We start from the raw sequence: 19,606 nt of genomic DNA, 5'->3' as shown, positions 1-19,606 counted from the left end.
TAGAACCCATTGATTAAGGACAAGCTGGGAAAACCGCAGGCTTCCTCAGCTCCGTTTACACATAGCCATACTTCTCTAGCCAAGGGGTGGGGGAGCACTGTGCTGAGAACCAAGCCTGGGACTTCATCACAGTGTAGTGCAGACACTAAAGGACAGAAAGGTACACCCAGTTGGGAAGAATATACCTAGGGATGTGCACCTTTTTTTTTTTTAAGATTTATTTATTTATTATATATAAGTAGGCTGTAGCTGTCTTCAGACACACCAGAAGAGGGCATCTGATCCCATTACAGATGGTTGTGAGCCACCATGTGGTTGCTGGGAATTGAACTCAGGTCCTCTGGAAGAGCAGTCAGTGCTCTTAACCACTGAGCCATCCCTCCAGCCCCGGAGAGATGTGGGCATGCTTAGGTCTCTTGGTCCCTCTGGATAGGTAAAACCCATTTCCTACCCTTGCTTGGAGGCAGCGTCCTCCCTTTGTACCTGTAACATCCCGCAAGCATGGTGCACGAGGCTGATGCTTTACTGTGCTTGTGTTACAATGAAAATCAGTACAGTTTTAAAAGATTTGTTTTCTTTTTAATCAGGCGCCTGTGTGTTTCTGTGTATGTGCACAGCGTGAGTGCAGGTTCCTGAAGAATTCAGAGAGAATGTCAGATCCCCTGGATTGAAGCTATAGGCAGTTGTGAGCTGCCTGACTTGGGTATAGGAGCCACCTGAGGTCTTCTGTCAAAGCCGTATGGGCTTTTAACCAGCCACTGGGGCATCTTTCAACCCCAATACTAACTTTCTGAAGCATTATAATATCTCCTCCTCACGAGTGCGCACACGCAAACTCACACATTCACAGGTCTGCTCCTCCATACCGCAGGGACCCCAGGTGTGTGTAGCCACCCCTGGCTTTTTACCTGGGTGCTGTCTTTGGCACTCAGGTCCCTGTGTTTGCAGAGCGAGTACCCTCTTGACGAACCATCTCCTCAGGCCCTCAGACACATCTTCAAGGTCACCTATATTTAGACATGGATTGTGCCTTGTGCCTCTATTGTTGTTTATTTGTGGTGGCTTTTTCTTGTTTGTGTGTTGAGACAGGGTCTCCTTATGTACCTCTGGCTGTCCTGGAACTCACAGAGTTTAATTGTGCTTGGAGGGTTTTGTGTTTGAAACGTTGATGGACGTGAAAAGGGAACGTGAGTGAACGACACTCATTGTAATACCTTTACATCCACTCACAAACAGCACTGCTACCTAGGATTAACTTTTTTTATTATTTACTTCTAGATGAGCTTGGGCACGTTCACAGGTTCTGATTGGTTGTTTGTTAGAGTTGTGCCTGTTAGAGCCCTGTCGCTTGCCAAAGGGTTGAGCTGTTGGGAGGGCTTATCTAGAATACTTGTTCTTAGGGTAAAACACTTTTTTAAAAAAAAACTTAGAACCTTTTTTTTCCTTACAACTTTATTTTAAAAAAACAAAGATGCATGTACAGATTTTTAAAAGCATTTTGGCATAAAACTCTATGAGTATATTTTTGTCAATACTTGATTTTTTTAAAGGTTTGATAGTATGCATTGAAATCTTACTAGTTACAATAAGCATAAAGTAAAAAAACACCTTTTTTATTATTTATTTTACATATTTTACACTGTCTTCAGACACACCAGAAGAGGGCATCAGATCCCATTACAGATGGTTGTGAGCCACCATGTGGTTGCTGGGAATTGAACACAAGACCTCTGGAAGAGCAGTCAGTGCTCTTAACCGCCGAGCCTTCTCTCCAACCCCAGCGTAATTAATTAATTATGTGTTTAGGTGTGTCCTTGCACATGAGTGTAGTGCCTGCAGGTGCCAGAAGAGAGTGAAAGATCCTTTAGAAACATTATTATTGGCAACTGTGAGCTGTGGGGTGTAGAATCTGGACTCAAACTCCCATCCTTTGGAAGAGCAGTGTCTGCTGAGCCACCTCCTCTGCCCCCAAATAATTCCTTTTAAAATTGTGTTGGAAAGGGAAAATGGTGGAAGGCCATAAAACCTAAGTATTTTTTAACTTTATCAAACCTGGCTACTTTGATGGCAAGATCAGATGCCTAAATTAGCCAAAGGACTAGTGTCCAGATGTGAAAAATACATCCACTTTAGGTGACCAGGTTAAATCTTATTTGATTTTGTGTTTTAAGACAGGGTCTTGCTATGTAGTCCCAGCTTGCCTCGAACTCAGGATCCTTTGCCACAGCCTAGGGTGAAACTTTGAAGTGCCAGGTGAACTTCCTGTCTCTCCATACACATCAGCTTACTGGAAAATCTTTTACACTGGGATATAGTCAGTTTCTTCACACTTTAGTAGGTGAGTTCAGAGTAGACGTAATCAGCTTTTCTATCCACAAGTCCTTCTGAAATTGAAGGGGGTTAATAACTCAGTAATCTGCAGCAATGAAAAAAGAGTCCCCATTTCAGGTGTGTTGGCTTAGGGGCCAATAGTCCTGGCCACCAAGCTCAATGACCTTAGTTCTGTGTCAGCGTCCCATCTGGTGGAAGGAGAAAGCTGACTCCCCAACTAGTCCTCTGACCCCCAACCTCACCATCTCAGAGGCCCAAGCACAGCCACACACAGCCTTTTGCACAAGAGCTCAGAATCCAAACTCAAAACCTCATGCAAGTGAGGCAGACAAGTAAATGCTTTTAGCCCCAGAACCATCTCCCCAGCATTGATTTCTTCTTGAAAATGTTTTAGCAGTGACCCTGCATCCTCTGTTAGAGATTTTTTTTTCTTTTTTTTTCCATGGTGGTAGTGGTGATGGTTTGTTGTTATTGTTGAGATTTTATTATCTGTTTGTTTATGTTTTCAAGACAGGATTTCTTTGGGTAGCCCTGGCTGTCCTAGAACTCTCTCTGTAGACCAGGCTGCAGAGATCTGCCTGCCTCTGACTCCCAGAGTGTTGGTATTAAGGATGTGTGCCACCACCATCTTTCTGAGTTGGAGGCCAGCCTTGTCTACCAGGGCTACACACAGAAAACCCTGCCTTGAAAACCTCAGAAGAGGGCTGGAGAGATGGCTCAGAGGTTGAGAGCACTGACTGCTCTTCCAGAGGTCCTGAGTTCAATTCAGCAACCACATGGTGGCTCACAACCCTCTGTAATGGGATCCGGTATGTCTGAAGACAGCTACAGTGAACTCAGACATAAATAAATAATAAATCTTTTTTTTAAAAAAAGAAAACCCCAGAAGAAGAAAAAAGATTTTATTTTAATTTTAATTAATGTGTTAATTTATAGGGAAGGCATGTGAGCATAGGCACCAAGGACACAAATGCCTCTGGTGCCTAAGTTACAAGTGGTTGTAAGCCAGACTTGAGTGCTGGGATGTGACCTCGGGTCCTCTGGAGCATAGAACATGCTCATAAATGCCAAGCCATTTCTCAGCCTGTCTTGGAAGTATTTAGAGACTAGGCCCCACCTTGCTCTCCCTTCCACCCACTTCTACATTTGTCATTGTGACTACATTACAGTTACATTAACCACATTAGCGGGAACTGTGATTGGTTACTGTTGACTTGCTGGGAGCCTGAAGCCCGAAAACTCCATCCTCAGATACAAAACCCCTACTCACAGTGATGTCGCAGGGACTCTTATGTACCACCGTCTCTTGTCCCACACAACTTACCTTGTTCCTTGGGAGCCACCTCCTTGAAGACAGGAATGGTATAGTGTACTTCCTGGGGTTGTTCTGCCCCTGGGCAAAAGACAGTGCATATGTGTTACTGAGCCAGGTCTTGGATCCTCTGACCATGGGAGGGTGGTGGGCTAGGGCCTAGACTGAGCACTTGCCCTTTGGGGTTGTGGAAACGTTGCTGTCATTTCCAGTCTGACCCAGGCTCCCTCTTGGCAAGATGGAAGTGGCAGAAACTAGGAGCTGGTGCTGGCGTATCAGAGCTTACACAGTGCTCAGAGTGTGCCTAGGGCTCCGAGGAGCTGAGTAGATTGGAGTCGCTTGTTATCTGGGCCCTTCTACCTCGAAGCATCTGACACACAATGTCTGCTTTGAAAAGTGACTGTGTTATACAGTTAGGTGACTCTAGCTAATCAGGAAGTACTGCAGCCTTGCAAAGTGCTGAGGGAGCACTTTGATGGATTCTCGTTTCCTCCAGCACTTGGCTGGCATGGGTGGAGCCCTGGGTTTGATCCCAAGCATTGCAGAAAACAAACCAGCAAACAAGGATTAGATGGCTCGATTCTGCAGCGTACAGACTAAAATGAAAGGACAGAAGATGTTCATATGTCCTCCATGCAAAGATGACATGCAAATTAAGTCACACTGATAATCCCAAGACATGGGAGGATTGTTAGGATTCTGAGGTCATCCTGGGCTACACAGTGAGTACAAAGCTAGCCTAGGCTAGATGCTAATATAGTTTTTATTTTATTGTCAAAGTAGATAGTTTTAAAGAGTGTTTTGTTGGACATAAGTATAGGTCTGTGATCCCAGCACTCAAGAGGCTGAGGCAGGAGGATTGCAAGTTTGAAGCCAGGCTGGGTGGGCTAGCTAGCATGACTCTGTCTGAAAAGAAAACAAATGGACAATATAAACTCCTCTAAAAGGTGATGGTGAGAGACTTCAGGATAGAGCGTGGGTCATCCCAAACTGAAAGACAATCGTCTCTAAAATACGATACATGAAATTAAAAAAATCAAAGGATAGAACGGCCCACTGGTGGCAAGTTATGTCTGGGAGGGGCTCTGAACACTGGCCCCAGACCTTGGACTAAAAGATGGGATGGGGGGGTAAGAGGGGGAGGGGTGAGAGGGGGAGGGGATTCCCTATTATTTTGCTTCCTCTTTTTTTTTTTTTAAGCCTGTGTCTCTAGAGAATTTTGTTTTGTTTTAAATTACCAGCGCTGTGTAGAGTACTTGTCTATCATATGTGAATACCTCGGGGTCAAGCCCAGCACCACAGCATATACATACATGTGTATGTATTCACCCCCAACCCAACCAACCAAACTGCTCAGCCAGCAAACCCTTTACCTGTTCGAGTTTCACAGATGTTTTCGTACAGTTCACCTTGTGTGGGTGCATCTCCAGAACCCTTGGATTCGTTCTTTCTCAGAGTCTTCCCTGCCCCCCACAAAAAAAAAAAAAAAAAAGAACCCAAGACATATAATCGTCATATTGAACCAGTTTAGACATGTTTTCCCTGTCTTCTCTGCCAAGGAGAAGAAGCTCTCATAATTCTAAGTGACATACCAGTGGCCTCAGCTAAAGAGAGGAAAGATCACAGGCTTGCATACAGCACTGGCTGCTCTGGTCCAGGGTCCTCCTGACCAGGCCCTGGGAGGCCTTAGCCTATGTATCAGAGTGGAAATGGATACATTTTCTTTCTTCTTGAAAAAGGAACAGTTGGTAGAAAGCCTTGAGTTATCTTCAAGAGATGAGTAATACAACCAAGTTCTATGTTGGCAGGAATCAAAAAATCACTTTTTGTTTGTTAGGTTGTTTTCATTTTTTTCTGAGACCGGGTTTCTCTGTGTAGCCCCTGGTTGTCCTGAAACGCACTCAGCTAACAAGGCTGGCCTTGAAATCTCAGAGATCGGCCTGCCTCTGCCTCCCAAGTGCTGGGATTAGCAGCAAGTTCCATCATTGCCTATCTGAAATCAAACATCTTAGTGCCACTTTGACATTTTGATTTCATTGTTGAGATGTTTGAGAAGCTGGGTTAAGTAGGGCGTCTGTTTTCAAGGGGTTTTTAGGGTATGGGTTTGTCCTGGAGTCTGTTCTGGGTGTGAAAGCTAAGCAGAGACTAGACCACAACTGTGTCAGCTGAGGGCTACCCTCTGTGACCTTCATCGTGTAGAGACAGGGAGCACAGGGACATCTGTGAATGAGTCTCACTGATTCAGACAGTATCTCCAGTCATATTGTTGACTAGGCTCCACCCCACAGTTACCTGGCAACAGTCAGGTGTGCCTGACTCACTATAAAAGGGGCTGCCTGCTCTCTCTGCTCTTGCCTTCTTGCTCTCACTCTGTCCTCTCCCCCCTTTCCCCATTCCTCTCCTCCTCCTCCTCCTCCTCCTCCTTCTTCTTCTTCTCTCTCTCTCTCTCTCTCTCTCTCTCTCTCTCTCTCTCTCTCTCTCTCTCTCTCCCCTACCCTCCCAACTCCCCTCCCCATGCCCTGAATAAACTCTATTCTAGGCTGGTCCCTCAAGGGGAAGGGATGCCTCATGCCTCAGCATGGGCCCGTGGAGGTACCCCCTCCCCCCACACCTGACTATACCTCCTCCAAACATATTCCTCCTCTCTTTGTCTTTTTATAAAACACAACACCTGTTCCAGAGGCCAGAAGGCAGACAGAGCCCCAAAGAAACAAAGGCACCAGGTACCCAACAGCCCTTGCTTGGCACAACTGAGATCTACGCTGGCAGGAAATCAAAAATCACTTTTTGTTTGTTAGGTTGGTTTCTTTTCTTTCTCTCTCTCTCTTTTTTTTTTTTTTTTTTTTTTTTTTTTTTTTTTTCTTTCTCTGAGACTGGGTTTCTCTGTGTAGCCCTAGTTGTGCTGAGACACAAATGGTATTTTGTGCAAATCTAGATATCTCTCCACACCTGTGTGCCCAGTGAAATCTTTACCAGAGAAGGGCTTAGAGTTGAGCAGGGAAAGCCTTCTACCCAGACAGTGAAGGGTTTGTTGTCGCTATGGTAAGTCAAGTGGGAAGACAGAGACATTCGCACTCAACTTCACACACCAAACTCCCAGAGGGTAGCTGAGAAGTGGAAGTCTCTGCCCTCTGAAGGGGCTTCTGCTTTGGACCAACCACAGGCAATGCAGTGAACTTCAGAAGCCTCTTATTATAGATGCTGTTATCTTATTATAGACACAGTGGCACTGTTTACAGCAGTTGGAAGCAACCCAAGCATGGGGTCCCGGGGTGGGGAAATGACATGAGGCTTTCATGCAGGTCAGATGGTTCCCCAGCATAAAAAGGAAAGATATTCTGATATGCAGAGGAAACCAAACACCAAAGGACAGCCCCTGGGAGTGGAGCACAACAGGCAGAGCCCCTGCCTAGCAAGCAGGGGTCCTGAGTTCATTCTGCAAGACTGTATTCCAACCCCTCAGGAGGACCAGAAGTTCAAGGTCATCCCCAGCTACCTAGTGAACTGAAGACCCGCCTGAGATACAGGAGACCCTGTCACAAAATAAGACAGACACTGCAGGCTTTCACCCAAATGAAATCCTAGAATAGTTCTGTCTGTAGAGACAGAAAGCAGAATATGGCTGCAGAGCAAGAGAAACAATGAGGAACTGTTTCCCCGGCTTTGGGTTTCAGTCCTGGAAGCTGACAAAGGGTGGGTCCCGCCTTACTAATACAGAGATAAGGACTGAATGTCAAACACACAAAGGAACTAGCTGAACTGAGTGTGAACTGAGCTCTCGATTAGCACAGGACAGGGCCTCAAGCAGTAAAAGAAAACACAAAGTTGGGGGAATAGAATAGCAAATGTCACTGTGTGTATATTTTAGACAGTCTGGGGCTCAGTTGGTAGAGTCCTGCCTGCACGGGACTCTAGGTTTTGTCCCTACTGACACATACATTAGATGTAGGAACATGTGCTTGTGATCCTGGCCCTGGGTATGTGAAGGTGGGAGGACCAGAATTCAAAGCTATTCTCAAGTTCATGGTGAAGTCTGAGGCCATCCCTGGCTACAAGAGGCCCAGACTCAAAAAAAAAAGAAAAAAGTATAAGCTGGAAATAGTGGTGCACACCTGTAAGCTCAGCATTCTCGTGTTGAGAGGGGAACATCTGTGAATTCAAAGTCAGCCTGGCAAGACTCAATCACAAAATTATCAATGACTTTCAGATGGCAGCTACAGAATTCTAATCCAGTCGTGGGGTTGGGGGCCGTGGGGCTGCGTGTATAAGTCAGTCCCTGTGAGGCTGGCTCTCCAGACAACCAACTGTACATCAGAAGGAACCTGAAAGCAGTGCCCATGAGATTCATGAAGTCTGTCTTTTTACCTCTTAAATTCTCTCTTCTCTCTCTCTCTCTCTCTCTCTCTCTCTGGTTTTGATCTTGTGAGACAGGGAGACAGGGTCTCTCTGTGTAGCCCTGGCTGTCCTGGAACTTGCTCTGTAGGGTAGGCAGGCCTCCAACTCAGAGGTCCACGGACCCCTGCCTCTGAGTGCTAGGATTAAAGGTGTGCTCCACCACCACCAGGCTTCCCCTCCCCCTCTGCCCTGCCGAGTCTGAACCGCACAGGAACATACCAGAGAGAACCTACCTTTTTTATATTTTAGATGAATCAAAAAAGCCAGAACTAGGAATATTACCAGTAGCCCCAGCAACACCCCAGGGAGCAACAGTGACAGCAGACATGAAGGACAGTTCTCATCTTCTTCTGTAAGAAAACAGGGTTCACAGGTCACCACTGGCTTCCTTTTTCTAGGACACTGACCTAAGCTCTCTAGGAAAGGCATGGCTGTCACCTGTGTTCACTGTGTACCTGGTTCTTCAAGTCATACCCTTGTGCCTCCCTTCCCCATGGGCACCACAGAGCAATCCAGCACTTCATGGTTGGATCTCTCACAGCACGGCTAGGACCCCGTAAGACAGGCACTGGTGCTTACCGTGCAATTCCTAGTCACCGCCTCTTGATACCATCCCACCGGGTCCTCAAACTCCCAAACAATACCAACCACTGCCCAACCCCTTACTGCGGCTCATTAGCCTCAAGGTGAATGACCTGAGGAGCCACATGCACAGCAGCAGGCCAGGCAAATAGCTAACCTGACTAGCCCTGTGCAGTGTGGCACAAGCCAAGTGCTGAGAAAGCAAGGGTTGGCGGTGGAGAGGCTGTATCTTTGCATTAGGGAACTGATGGGCAGGCTTCATGGTCTATTATCTTTTCTTGAAGTAGTAGCTGAGGCTAGCCTTAAACTTCGGATCCTCCTTTTTCCAATGCTGGGACTACAGATGTCTGTTTATATTTATTTATTTATATTTTTTGAGACAGGGTCTCTCTCTCTATGTAGCCCTGGCTATCCTAAAACTCACTCTGTAGACCAGGCTAGCCTTGAATTCAGAGATGCACCTGTCTCTGCCTCCCAAGTATTAGGATTAAAGGCATTCACCACCACCACCACCAGGCCAGTTTGTTTATTATTAAGAACGACTACTATCAAACATGCATTTAGTGTGTATTCATATGCCCACTGCATTGGTCGGGGTTCTCCAGAGTCTCTGTATTAGGAGAATTGATTGTAACAACTTAAAGTCTGTACTCCAACTAACCCAACTATGAGTAGCTGTGGACGGGAAGTCCAAGAATCTAGGAGTTGCTCAGTCCCACGAGGCTAGTTGTTTAAGCTGGTCTTCTATAGAAGAAGGTTCTAACAGATGTGCTGGCGAGTAAGTGCAAGCAGCCAAAGAGTGAGTCTCCCTTCTCTCAGTGTCCTTACGTAGGCCTTCAGCAGAAGATGTCGTCCAAATTAAACCAAATTAAAGATGTGTACCACCATGCCTAGATCCGGGACTTGCTGCGGCCCAAGCTGTCCTTGAACTCAGAGATCTCCTTGCCTCAATCTCCTGTGATTAAAGGCATGTACTATCTTGCCTGGGCCTAAGTTTTTCATGGCCATTGTGCCTCAAGATCTCCATGCCAAGATCCAGGTCAGAAGCTGTGTCAGAAGCCTCAACCTGGATCCTCTAGAAGGTGAGAAAGTATTCTGGATCACAGGTGAGCCCTCCAATTCTGGATTGTAGTTCATTTCACATATAGTCAAGTTGACAACCAAGAATAGCCATCACACCCACTTATATGCATGTAAAGACTATATAAATGGTACCCACGTAGAAATCAGAAGGCAATTTATGGGGGTTGATTCTTCCCACCACGTGGGTCCCAGGGGACAAACTCAGATCTTCAGATTTGGTGACAATCGCCGCCAGTCACTGAGCCATGAGTGTGACTTAGAACTATCCAGTCCTGAGTGTGCAATGAAGAACTGGCTCATTCTCAGCTCCCAAGTATCATATTCCTGTCACCCTGTGTTCATTTATAGAATTCAGTTGCACAAGTACATTGACTTCCTGTGAAAAGCAGAAGCGGCCTTGCTAAATTGATTTAAGGGAAACTCAGAACAGGAAATACTGGGCTCTGGTCTACCGTCATGTTCTACTCTTTTTCTACAATTTGGTTTCTTATAGACTTATTTAGTTTTATTTATTTTTATTTTAATTTTTTGAGACAGGGTCTCTAGACTTGGCTGTCTTCAAAATCCGTGGGCCAGGCTGGCCTCAGACTCACAGAGATCCACCTGCCTCTGCCTCCCAAATGCTTTTATTTATTTTATTGTGTGGGTTTGACACATTTATGTGTTTAAATAAATTTTTGATAGGAGTCTTAAGAATAAACAAACTGGCCAGGTGGTGGTGGTGAACGCCTTTAATCCCAACACTTGGGGGGCAGAGGCAGGTGCATCTCTGAGTTCAAGCTGGTCTGCATGTATGTGTGTTCACCATGGAGGCTAGAAGAAGGCTTTGGAGTCCCTGGACCTGGAGTCAAAGATGACTGTGATCCATTATGTGGGTGCTGGGAATTGAACCTGGAGCCTCTAGAAGATGAGTACGTATTCTTACCCATCTCCCGAGCTCCCCTACTCTATTTTTTGGAAGAATCCAGCAATATGATATATTCTATGGTTTGTTAACAAAAATATTACAAGGAAGGAAGATCGCCATCCATCACGTTACCTGATGGTTTTACACGACTCTTAGAACAGTCTCTAGGGTCTGAAGATTGGCCAACTATGCTTCAAAATGTTATAAATTGCCCCAAGGCTGGAAGGGGTGGCACATACTTGTAATCCCAGAACTTGGAAAATAGAACTAGGAGAATCAGGAATCAGGGTTATCCTTGGCCAAATGTGTGAGTATAAAGCCAGCCTAGGCTACTTGAGAAGCTACTTCCAAAGGGGGAAGAGGGAGAGCTGGCAAATATCAGACTAACTGCAGATGGAGACCCCCAGCCCTGCTATGTAGTCTCCTGTAGTCCAGGTTAGCCTCAAACTCACTCCTCCCACTACTCCAGGCCCCTCTAAACTTGACACCCTCTGTCTCCCCTGGACTCACATGCTTCTTCTCTGACCTTCAACCTAGAAGCAGCCCAGCTTCTACTGCAAGCTGGAGCTCTGGACACGCCAAGGACCTCAACCAGTCTCCCCACATAGCTCCCTCTCGCTCTTCTAGCACCTTGGACAAGCCCAGATGGTGCCTTCATGCCTTAGGTTTCTCCACACTGTGTCCCGTTTCCTTTATGACAACCGGCACAGCTTGTGAGCCATTTGTTTGGGTTTTGTGTCCAGAGGCAACAACCGATCAGTATAAGCCAGGGTGTGGTGCACCCAGGACCTCAAAGCTTAGCTGATCAGTGAAGCCATGGTTGAGGAACCCGTGCTTATGGCAGCAACCATCTGTCCTGATGGAGCTGGGGATGTGACCACATCCTAGGTGTCACCGAGGTCCTGGAAGCACCACAGCTCGCAACAAGCCACCGCACTAGGTAGAGATGTATCTCTGAGACTTCACTAAGGATGACTGTGTCTGATAGGATGGCATGTCACTTGAACAAACTGCAGGAAGGTCGCATGCTTGGCGGCCTCATCTCATGGGGGTAGAGGAGTATGTGGAAAGCCACTAGTCTGCATTGTGCACACACCCCAGCTCCAGGTCCCTGTCGGCTTTGCTTTCTCCACTAATTCCTATGACAGCCACAGTCGACACTTAGTTCATGCCCTGAGCTCTGCCTCTCACCTGGAGCCCATAACATAAAACTCCTGCAAAAACCTGTACTTGTAGCTTCGCTGGTTACTAGTGGTTTCAACTTGATCAGAGCTAGAACCCCCTAGGACTCAAATGTCTGGGCAAGTAATGAGACGTATAGCTTGGGTGAGCTGAGGTGGACAAACCTGCCCCAAGTGTGGCCAGTATCATCCCATGGGACAAATTCCAGATTGAATAGAAGAATGTAGCCTGTTGATATGCTCCTTTAAACCTACAAGAGGCAGATGGATGCCTGTGAGTCCAAGGCCAGCCTGGTTTACATAATAAGTTCCAGGCTAGCCAAAGCTACATAATCAGACTGTGTCTAAAAAAATAGTAATAATTATTAACTTTTAAAAATAAGAGAAAAGTAAGTACAAGAATTCATCTCTCTCTCTCTCTCTCTCTCTCTCTCTCTCTCTCTCTCTCTCTGCTCCTATATGTGGATGAAACGTGAGACCTGCTGCCTCCTGTTCCTGCTGCTGTACCATCCCCGTCAGGATGGGCTGTGTTATTGGAAACTGTGAGCCAAGTCCGCCCACCTTTCCTCAGGTGATTTGGTTACAGCAACAAACAAGTAGTCTTCTGAGCACACCTCTGGGGAGATTACCTGCTGCTGTGTTAGATTAGAACGAGACATTTGCACCCTAAAATTGAGAGCTATTGTCCTAGATTTCCATCTAACAAAACTTTTCGTGGTGGTAGACATGTTCTGTGTCTGTGTCGTCCTATATGGTAGGCACCAGTCATCTCTGGCTCTTGCACACTAGAAATGTGACAAGACTGTGGTCTTGAAGTTTTTAATTTTTTATTTATTTATCTTGTGACAATGCCTCAGTATGTAGCTCTGGCTAGCCTGGATGTAGCTCAATAGATCAGGCTGGTCTTAAACTCAGAGATCCACCTATCTCTGTCTCTCAAGTGCTAGGATTAAAGGTGTGCCCAACCCTGTAGAATTGAAAATTTTTATATTTTATGTGTATGAGTACACTGTAAGTATCTCCAAACTCCAGAAGAGGGCATCAGGTCCCTTTACAGACGGTTGTGAGCCACCATGTGGTTGCTGGGAATTGAACTCAGGACCTCTGGAAGAGCAGCCAGTGCTCTTAACCACTGAGTCATCTCTCCAGCCCCCTGTGTTGAATATTTTTAAATATATCTACTAATTATTAGTGCGTGTGCATGCACATGTGCAGTGCATATGTGTGTGTGTGCACAAATGTGTTTGAGCCCTCAAGCAAACACAAACTGATGCACATACCACAGTATGTATGTGGAGGTCAGAGAACAACTCTGTAGGATCTGCTCTCTCCTTCCGCTTGAGTTCCAGGGGTCAAACTCAGACTTGTACAATAAGCATCTTTACCTGGTTGTGCCATCTTGCCAGCCCTAGAATTTTTACTATCACTTTGACTAGTTTGGATTTAACTTTGCATAGAGACATATGGCTTGTGGCCTCCACTGCTGGAAGACCTGGAGAGCCAGTGGTTCCTTGTGAGGTCTGACGAGACGGCAGGTATAATGTGTTTAGATCCCTTTCTACCTCTCCCAGGGACTCATTATCAAGGTAGCCACAGCTGAGGGTACTGATGTGTGTCCATGGGGTGGAAATGCCACCCATAGAGAGAAAACCAGAACTAATGAGGCATGGCTGGACTGGAAGAGCTTTGAGCTTCTGAACGTGATGAAGATTAGTATGCTGTCTGATCCTGATTAGCTTAGGGAAGGACTAGGAAACCAGTGAATTGGCTGCATAGAGGATTAGCTAAGCCTTTCTGCAGTGGGAGTACGTCTTTGAAACTGATGACCCAGATAAAGGGATAAAAAGTAGGAAAAAAATTTTTTTAATGTAACCAAACCCACCACAGCTCCCAGAGACTAAAACACCAACCAATGAGCACACATGGAGAGACCCATGGCCCCAGGTGCAATATGCAGAAGAGGATAGCATTCTCTGGCATCAGTGGGAGGAGAGGACTATGGTCCAGTGAAGGTGTGTTTTCTCAATGTAGGGGAATGCCAAGGTGCTGAGGTGGAGAGGGTGGTTGGGAGAGGGAGCACCTTCATGGAGGCAATGAGAGGGGGAGGGGAGATGGGATTGGGGGAAAGGGGATAACATCTGAAATGTAAATACAGAGATTACCCAATAAAAATGTAAATACATAAAATATCTAATAAAAAAAGAACATTAAAGAAAATGGAGAAAGCCTGCCACAGGTGCATAAAACGGATGAGCTATGTTCTTCCCAGACTCTGGACTGAATGCTTTCAACCTCCAAGAGCCCTTCACACCACAGGAGAGAATCCCATTGGCCATTGTATACAGATGTACTTACTGGCGATCGTGAAGTTGAAATCCTGACTGTACTTCCACAAGTTGGAAACACCGGCTTTGCATTTGTAGGGGCCTGTCTCATTGGCACTGGAGATCCTCAGGTGGAAATCTACAGTTCCCCCTCTTCTCCTCTTGCTTTCTAGGTGTCTCTTACCCAAAAAGAGCGAATAAGTGATGTTTCCTGATGTGTTCTTGCTGGAACAAGACAGAGATACATTTTGGCCCATCCTGACCAGATTTATACTTGAGTTCAGATGTGGAGAAGGTAATCCTGGGAAGACAAAGTGACACAGCAGGTGTCGTTAAAACTGCTGGACAGGGCTAGAACTGCAGCTAGGGTGGAGAGCACTTGCCTAGCTAGGACAACAAAGTCCCGGACCCCACCCTGAACTCGGCTTCCATCAGGCATGCTGCCTGTAATTCCAGCTCTTGGGAGATGGAAGCAAGAAGGACCGGGAGGATGTGGGCCTATCCTTAGCTGTACAAAGAGTTCAAAGCCAGACAGGGCGGCGTGAGATCCAGTGTATAGTCAGTACTGTACACTTGACAGGATCTAGAATCACTTAGAGATTGCCTCTGGGCATGTCTGCAGGGAAATTTCTAGACTGGGTTAACTGGGGTGGCCCTGCATGTGTGTGGCCCATCAGTGATCTGGGTTTCCAGACAGAATCAAAAGACACAAGAGAGACAATGAGCCAAGAATCTACTGCAGAGAAACCCAGCAACATGGCTGCTCTGGCAAGGGATCACATCCTAAGACCTTCTAGCTCTGTGTGATCTGGCTGAAAGGCAGACACACCTTTAATTCCAGGAGACAAAGGCAAGAAGATTTCTGAGTTCAAAGCCAGCTTGTTCTAGATCATGTTTCAGGTAAACAAAAGCTTAGGTCCAGGCACGGCAGTCCAGGCCTTTACTCTAACACTCAGGACACAGGTGTGCAGATCTTTGAGTTCAAGTCCATTTGGTTGAGACCTTGAGTTGAGAAGCAGTACAATGCAGTTCGAGGCAGTTTTACCAGAACAGTTATAGTGAGACAGGTTACAGAGAACAAGCTAGACACCGGTGCAGACAGAACAAGCCAGAGAATGAGAAGGAGCCTGAAAATTAGAACATATAGCCAAAGTTAGTATGAGACCAAGCAGAGCAATGCAGTAAGAAACTGTGAGAAGCCAGATTGAAACAGTCAGGTTGGAGAGAAATTTGAGCCAGAACAGCTGAGTTATTCAGTCAACCAGAGTTAGAAAGAGCTAGAAAGAGGGATCTTATTCAGCAGTACGTCTCAGAGGTAGAAAACATTCTAGACCTCGATAAGATTGTACAGAGGCAGGCTGGAGAGATGGTTCAGGGTTTAAGGGCTCTGACTGCTCTCCCAGAGGTCCTGGGTTCAATTCCCAACAATCACATGGTGTCTCACAACCATCAGTAATGGGATCTGATGCCCTCTTCTGGTGTGTCTGAAGACAGGTACAGTGTACTCATATACATAAACTAAGTAAGTCTTTAAAAAAAAAAAAAAAAAGATTGTTCAGAGGCTAGAAGCTTCCAGGACTAGGCCTAGGTTAGCCGACTGAAGCAGGAAGCCTCAGAGTGGACAATTAAATCAGGCAAAAGAAGATACTTTAACAATCCACAGTCCCCTTTCTCTGTTTCCTGACTGTAACCAGCTGCCTCAGGTCTCTCCCATCATGACTTCCCAGCCATCGTGGGCCATATCTCCCCTTGAACAGTGAGCCCAGGCTGACCCTTCCTTCCTCCAGTTGCTTCCTGTCCGATATTTGGTTAAATGGCTCATTTCTCACAGAAGTAAGAAAAGCAATACACCCCTTTTCGAGGTAGAAGCAAACACCTTAGGGGAATTGTGTTTCCCCCAGTCCATCCCAATCTTTTCCTTGTTCTTCCGGTTTGCCAGAGACCACCTGTGTTCTGTATTGCAATCTCATTTGCTTTCCCCACTCCCCCGAAAAAAAATTCCTTGTTGTACATCTGCCTCTGTGTGTTTGTTTGACTTTGACAGGGGATTTAACTTCCGACTTGTTACTGCTTTTCAGGTCAGACCTGGCAACTTTTCTTACCATAGATTACATTTCCTATAAACCAGGGCAGACCTGCAGCTTTGAATCTTTCATTAAATAAGCCACCATAATTCAGATCCCACAGCTGGCACAACCTTTTCCAATTGACTGCTGGGCTGCCCCCAGCTTTCCAGGACCATTCTTTCTCCTGTGATTTCAGGACCCGGGGGATGGAGGCAGATGCATGGAGAATTCAAGGTCAGTTTATGCTGACCTAGTGAGTTCTAGGCTAGCTTGGGCTACATGAGACTGCCTTCACTACGGCCTCGTGGAACACCTCAAACCCTGTCTGCTGTCTCTTTTGGTAGCCAGTCTGTAAGCTGGTCTATACACATACTCATGTATATATTTACTGTATGATGTGTAATATATACTCTGAGAGTTAATATTAACTTTAACATTGGGATAAAAGAACTTGTGTTGGCTAACTGCCAGCGATAAGGGAAATCAGGACTGCTTGGAAAATGACAGCCGACAGAAGCAACATAGCTTGTGAATGTACTGCTCTTCAATAAATTCTGATACCATAGACAGACACAAAGATGTCCATCCTAGGCTGCTACATTGTGTGCTTTCCCACACTCAGGACTTAACAGGCTGAAGCAGGAGGATTCCTGTGAGTTCAACATTGGCCTCGGTTAATTAGCAAGTGCCAGGTTATGTAGCAAGATCTTATCACAGTCCGAAGAAAGCAACTTCGTGCTTCTGGCAGGGGAAGGAAGACAGGCTGTGACTCACACAATGGCACTTGCAACTTTATGTGATTAGCTTGCACCAAAGGACCGATATATGGCAGAGACTACAGAGGAACCAGGATTAGGGCATTTCTGTTCACCCATGAAAGAAACCACACTCAAAAGTCATCCGTTCGTGTGCCCGGGTTGGCAGCTGGGCGGCACCATGCCAGACTGAGCAGCAAAGAACTTCACTGTAGAGTTCTTCCTCGGCATAGTACTAGTTGCCTGGACTAATTTTAAATGTGTTTTTGAGTGGGCATGGTGGATTGGATCCCAGCATTTGGGAGTTTAGGAGTTCTAGTCTAGCCTTGGCCACATAATGGAATTTGAGGCCAACCTGAACTACATGAGACTCACCCTCAAAAGTAAGTAAGTAAATAAGTAAAAAAGTTAGGAAGATTACATGAGGGTTTTCTAGCTAAACAAAGTGAAACAAAGGAAATTTGGAGATTGTCACAGTATAAAAACAGTCTCAGGATTTTTCCCCCAAGTTTCAGGTGCAGGGGAAAAAATGCTACAATTAACTCCCTCTCTAAAACTCAGCTCATTTCCCTCCTGGCAGATAACGGAAAGGCTTTGCTCTTGGTTGCCGATCTAAAAACACAGAATTACTCTCGTGTTCCAAAGTCAGCTGTCGGACCATTTTGCCCCACACACTTTCAGGAAATGAAACTTACCATTTATTTCCATGTTCCTACAATCCACTGCAGCATTCTGAACTGAAAGAGAAGAGGGGAGATTAGACAAAAGCTCATTTCTCATGTGATATTTTTTGTTTGTTCGTTCATCTTCGTTTTTTTTGTTTGTTTGTTTGTTTTTTGCCAAGACAGGGTCTCTCTAGGTAACCCTGGCTGGCCAGGAACTCTCTGTGTAGACCAGGTTGGCTTCACAGAGATCCACCTGCCTTTGCATCCCAAGTGCTGGCCCAAGAGTAGGTTCTTAGAATCAGGCTTACGTGCAGTAGGGAGAATAAGAGTCCAGAGGAACAGTTTGTTCATCCAGCTCCTCAGTCCCTCAAATGAGATGACAGAGAGGCACATGGGAGTGTCACCACAGCCCATGGTTAGTTGAGCCACTACAGAGTGAGGTGTTGTCTTCTAAGATTCCTCTTCCCAACCACATGCAGGAAATGAGAGGATTTAGACATGTTTACTCAACAAGACGCGTGATTCGTTGGTTTAACTGTCTTTCGAGTTACTGGAACAAACTCTCAGCAGCCGCCCAGACCGAAAGGCCTCTATTTTACTTGGATCTGTTTAGTGATAACAGATTTTTTATTCTCTACCTCCGTCTCTCAGATTCCCTCATACTGTGATGCTAAAGTTGTGTTTTATGTTTAAATTACAGTGATTAAGAGATCTTTAAAAGGAAAATGAAAAATGCCACTAACAGGTAAGTCCCACTTGCCGGAAGACAGCTGTCCGCTGTTGTTCATGTAAAATAACAAGTCCTGTGTTTTTGCTTCTTCAGACAAGCTTGGCTGCCCCATCTGCACAGGATGTGCTTGTAGGCTGGAGGTACATAAACAGAGAGTGTGTCAGGATGTATGCTTGCCCCCAATGCACACCAGTGGAAAGTATGTGTAGCCTTGTGGGGTTTGCCTCTCTGACTAATGTAATTTGGTGGCACACTTGGGAACCCCAAGGATGGCTCTGACCAGGGCTCATTGTCTTAGCCAGCACTGCTTGCTTCAAATTTGGCTCAAAAATTGTAGTAATGTTCTTACTCTCACTTGATGGGATTAACACATACACCACACACCACACCACTGACACACAGACAGACACACACAGATACACACACACACACACATACACACACACTTTCTAGCTGCCTATGAGGTGAGTCACAGGTTCCAGATGTATACGGTATATCTTCTCTATACACGAGGCCTGAAGGTAATTGGGGGAGGGGTTCAGAGAGTGCTTTTGTTCAGTATTCTCAGGCTGGTGTGTTCAGACCAGAACCTCAGCAACATCACTTTCAGTTCCTCACAGCACCTCTGGAGGTAAGTCCCATCGGGCTGCTCTGTAAGACCCTCCGGCCACCCTGCTGCTCCCCCAAACCCCCACCACCCTCCTGCTCCCCCCAACATTTCACCTTATGTGTCCTCTCCATGACACACAAGGAAACCTGAGGGCCACCTTAACCAGGGCAGGCTGGTGTCACACCAGCCCCCACACTGGTAATATTAACACCCTAATGGGGGAGTCTGGCTGTGCAGATATGGATGGCTTGAGTTGCGGTTTGTTTGCTTTTTTAAGTCAACTTGACACAAATGAGAGTTACCTGGGAGGAAGGGACCTCAACCATCCGATTGACGAACGGGCTTGTCTGTGTGACATTTTCTTAATTAATGTTGGTGATTGATACAGGAGGGCCCAGTGACTGTGGGTGGTGCCACCCCTGAGCAGACGATCCAGGGTGATATAAAAAAGCAATAATGAGTCATAGACATTGCAAGCAGCAACTCCTCCATGGCCTGTGCCTGAGTCCCTGCCTCCAGGTTCCTGCCTCCAGGTTCCTGCCTCCAGGTTCCTGCCTCCAGGTTCCTGCCTCCAGGTTCCTGCCATGGCTTCCCAAACCTGGAGGTGTAAAGTGAATGACCCCCTTCCTTCCCCCAAGTTGTTTTCACTTTGTGTTTTATCAGAG

General features: G+C 46.1%; 1 protein-coding gene across 1 annotated transcript; it reads right to left on the bottom strand.

Annotated features, from left to right (window-relative positions):
• Nucleotides 1-2,278: 2,278 nt before the first annotated feature.
• Nucleotides 2,279-18,443, bottom strand: MILR1 (mast cell immunoglobulin like receptor 1; the record flags this gene model as incomplete). The annotated part of the gene is made up of 7 exons (XM_080922465.1): nt 2,279-2,384; nt 3,656-3,724; nt 5,017-5,106; nt 8,272-8,385; nt 14,147-14,416; nt 17,632-17,673; nt 18,362-18,443. 7 exons carry the CDS (start codon nt 18,441-18,443, stop codon nt 2,332-2,334), a joined length of 720 nt encoding a protein of 239 aa, XP_080778591.1. The 3' UTR covers nt 2,279-2,331.
• Between the last annotated feature and the right edge of the window lie 1,163 nt (nt 18,444-19,606).

The sequence above is a fragment of the Micromys minutus genome, assembly GCF_963924665.1.
Source record: "Micromys minutus genome assembly, chromosome: 10".
Lineage (NCBI taxonomy): Eukaryota > Metazoa > Chordata > Mammalia > Rodentia > Muridae > Micromys > Micromys minutus.
The sequence above is the reverse complement of the archived record's forward strand: the minus strand, read 5'-3'. Positions and strand labels throughout refer to the sequence as shown.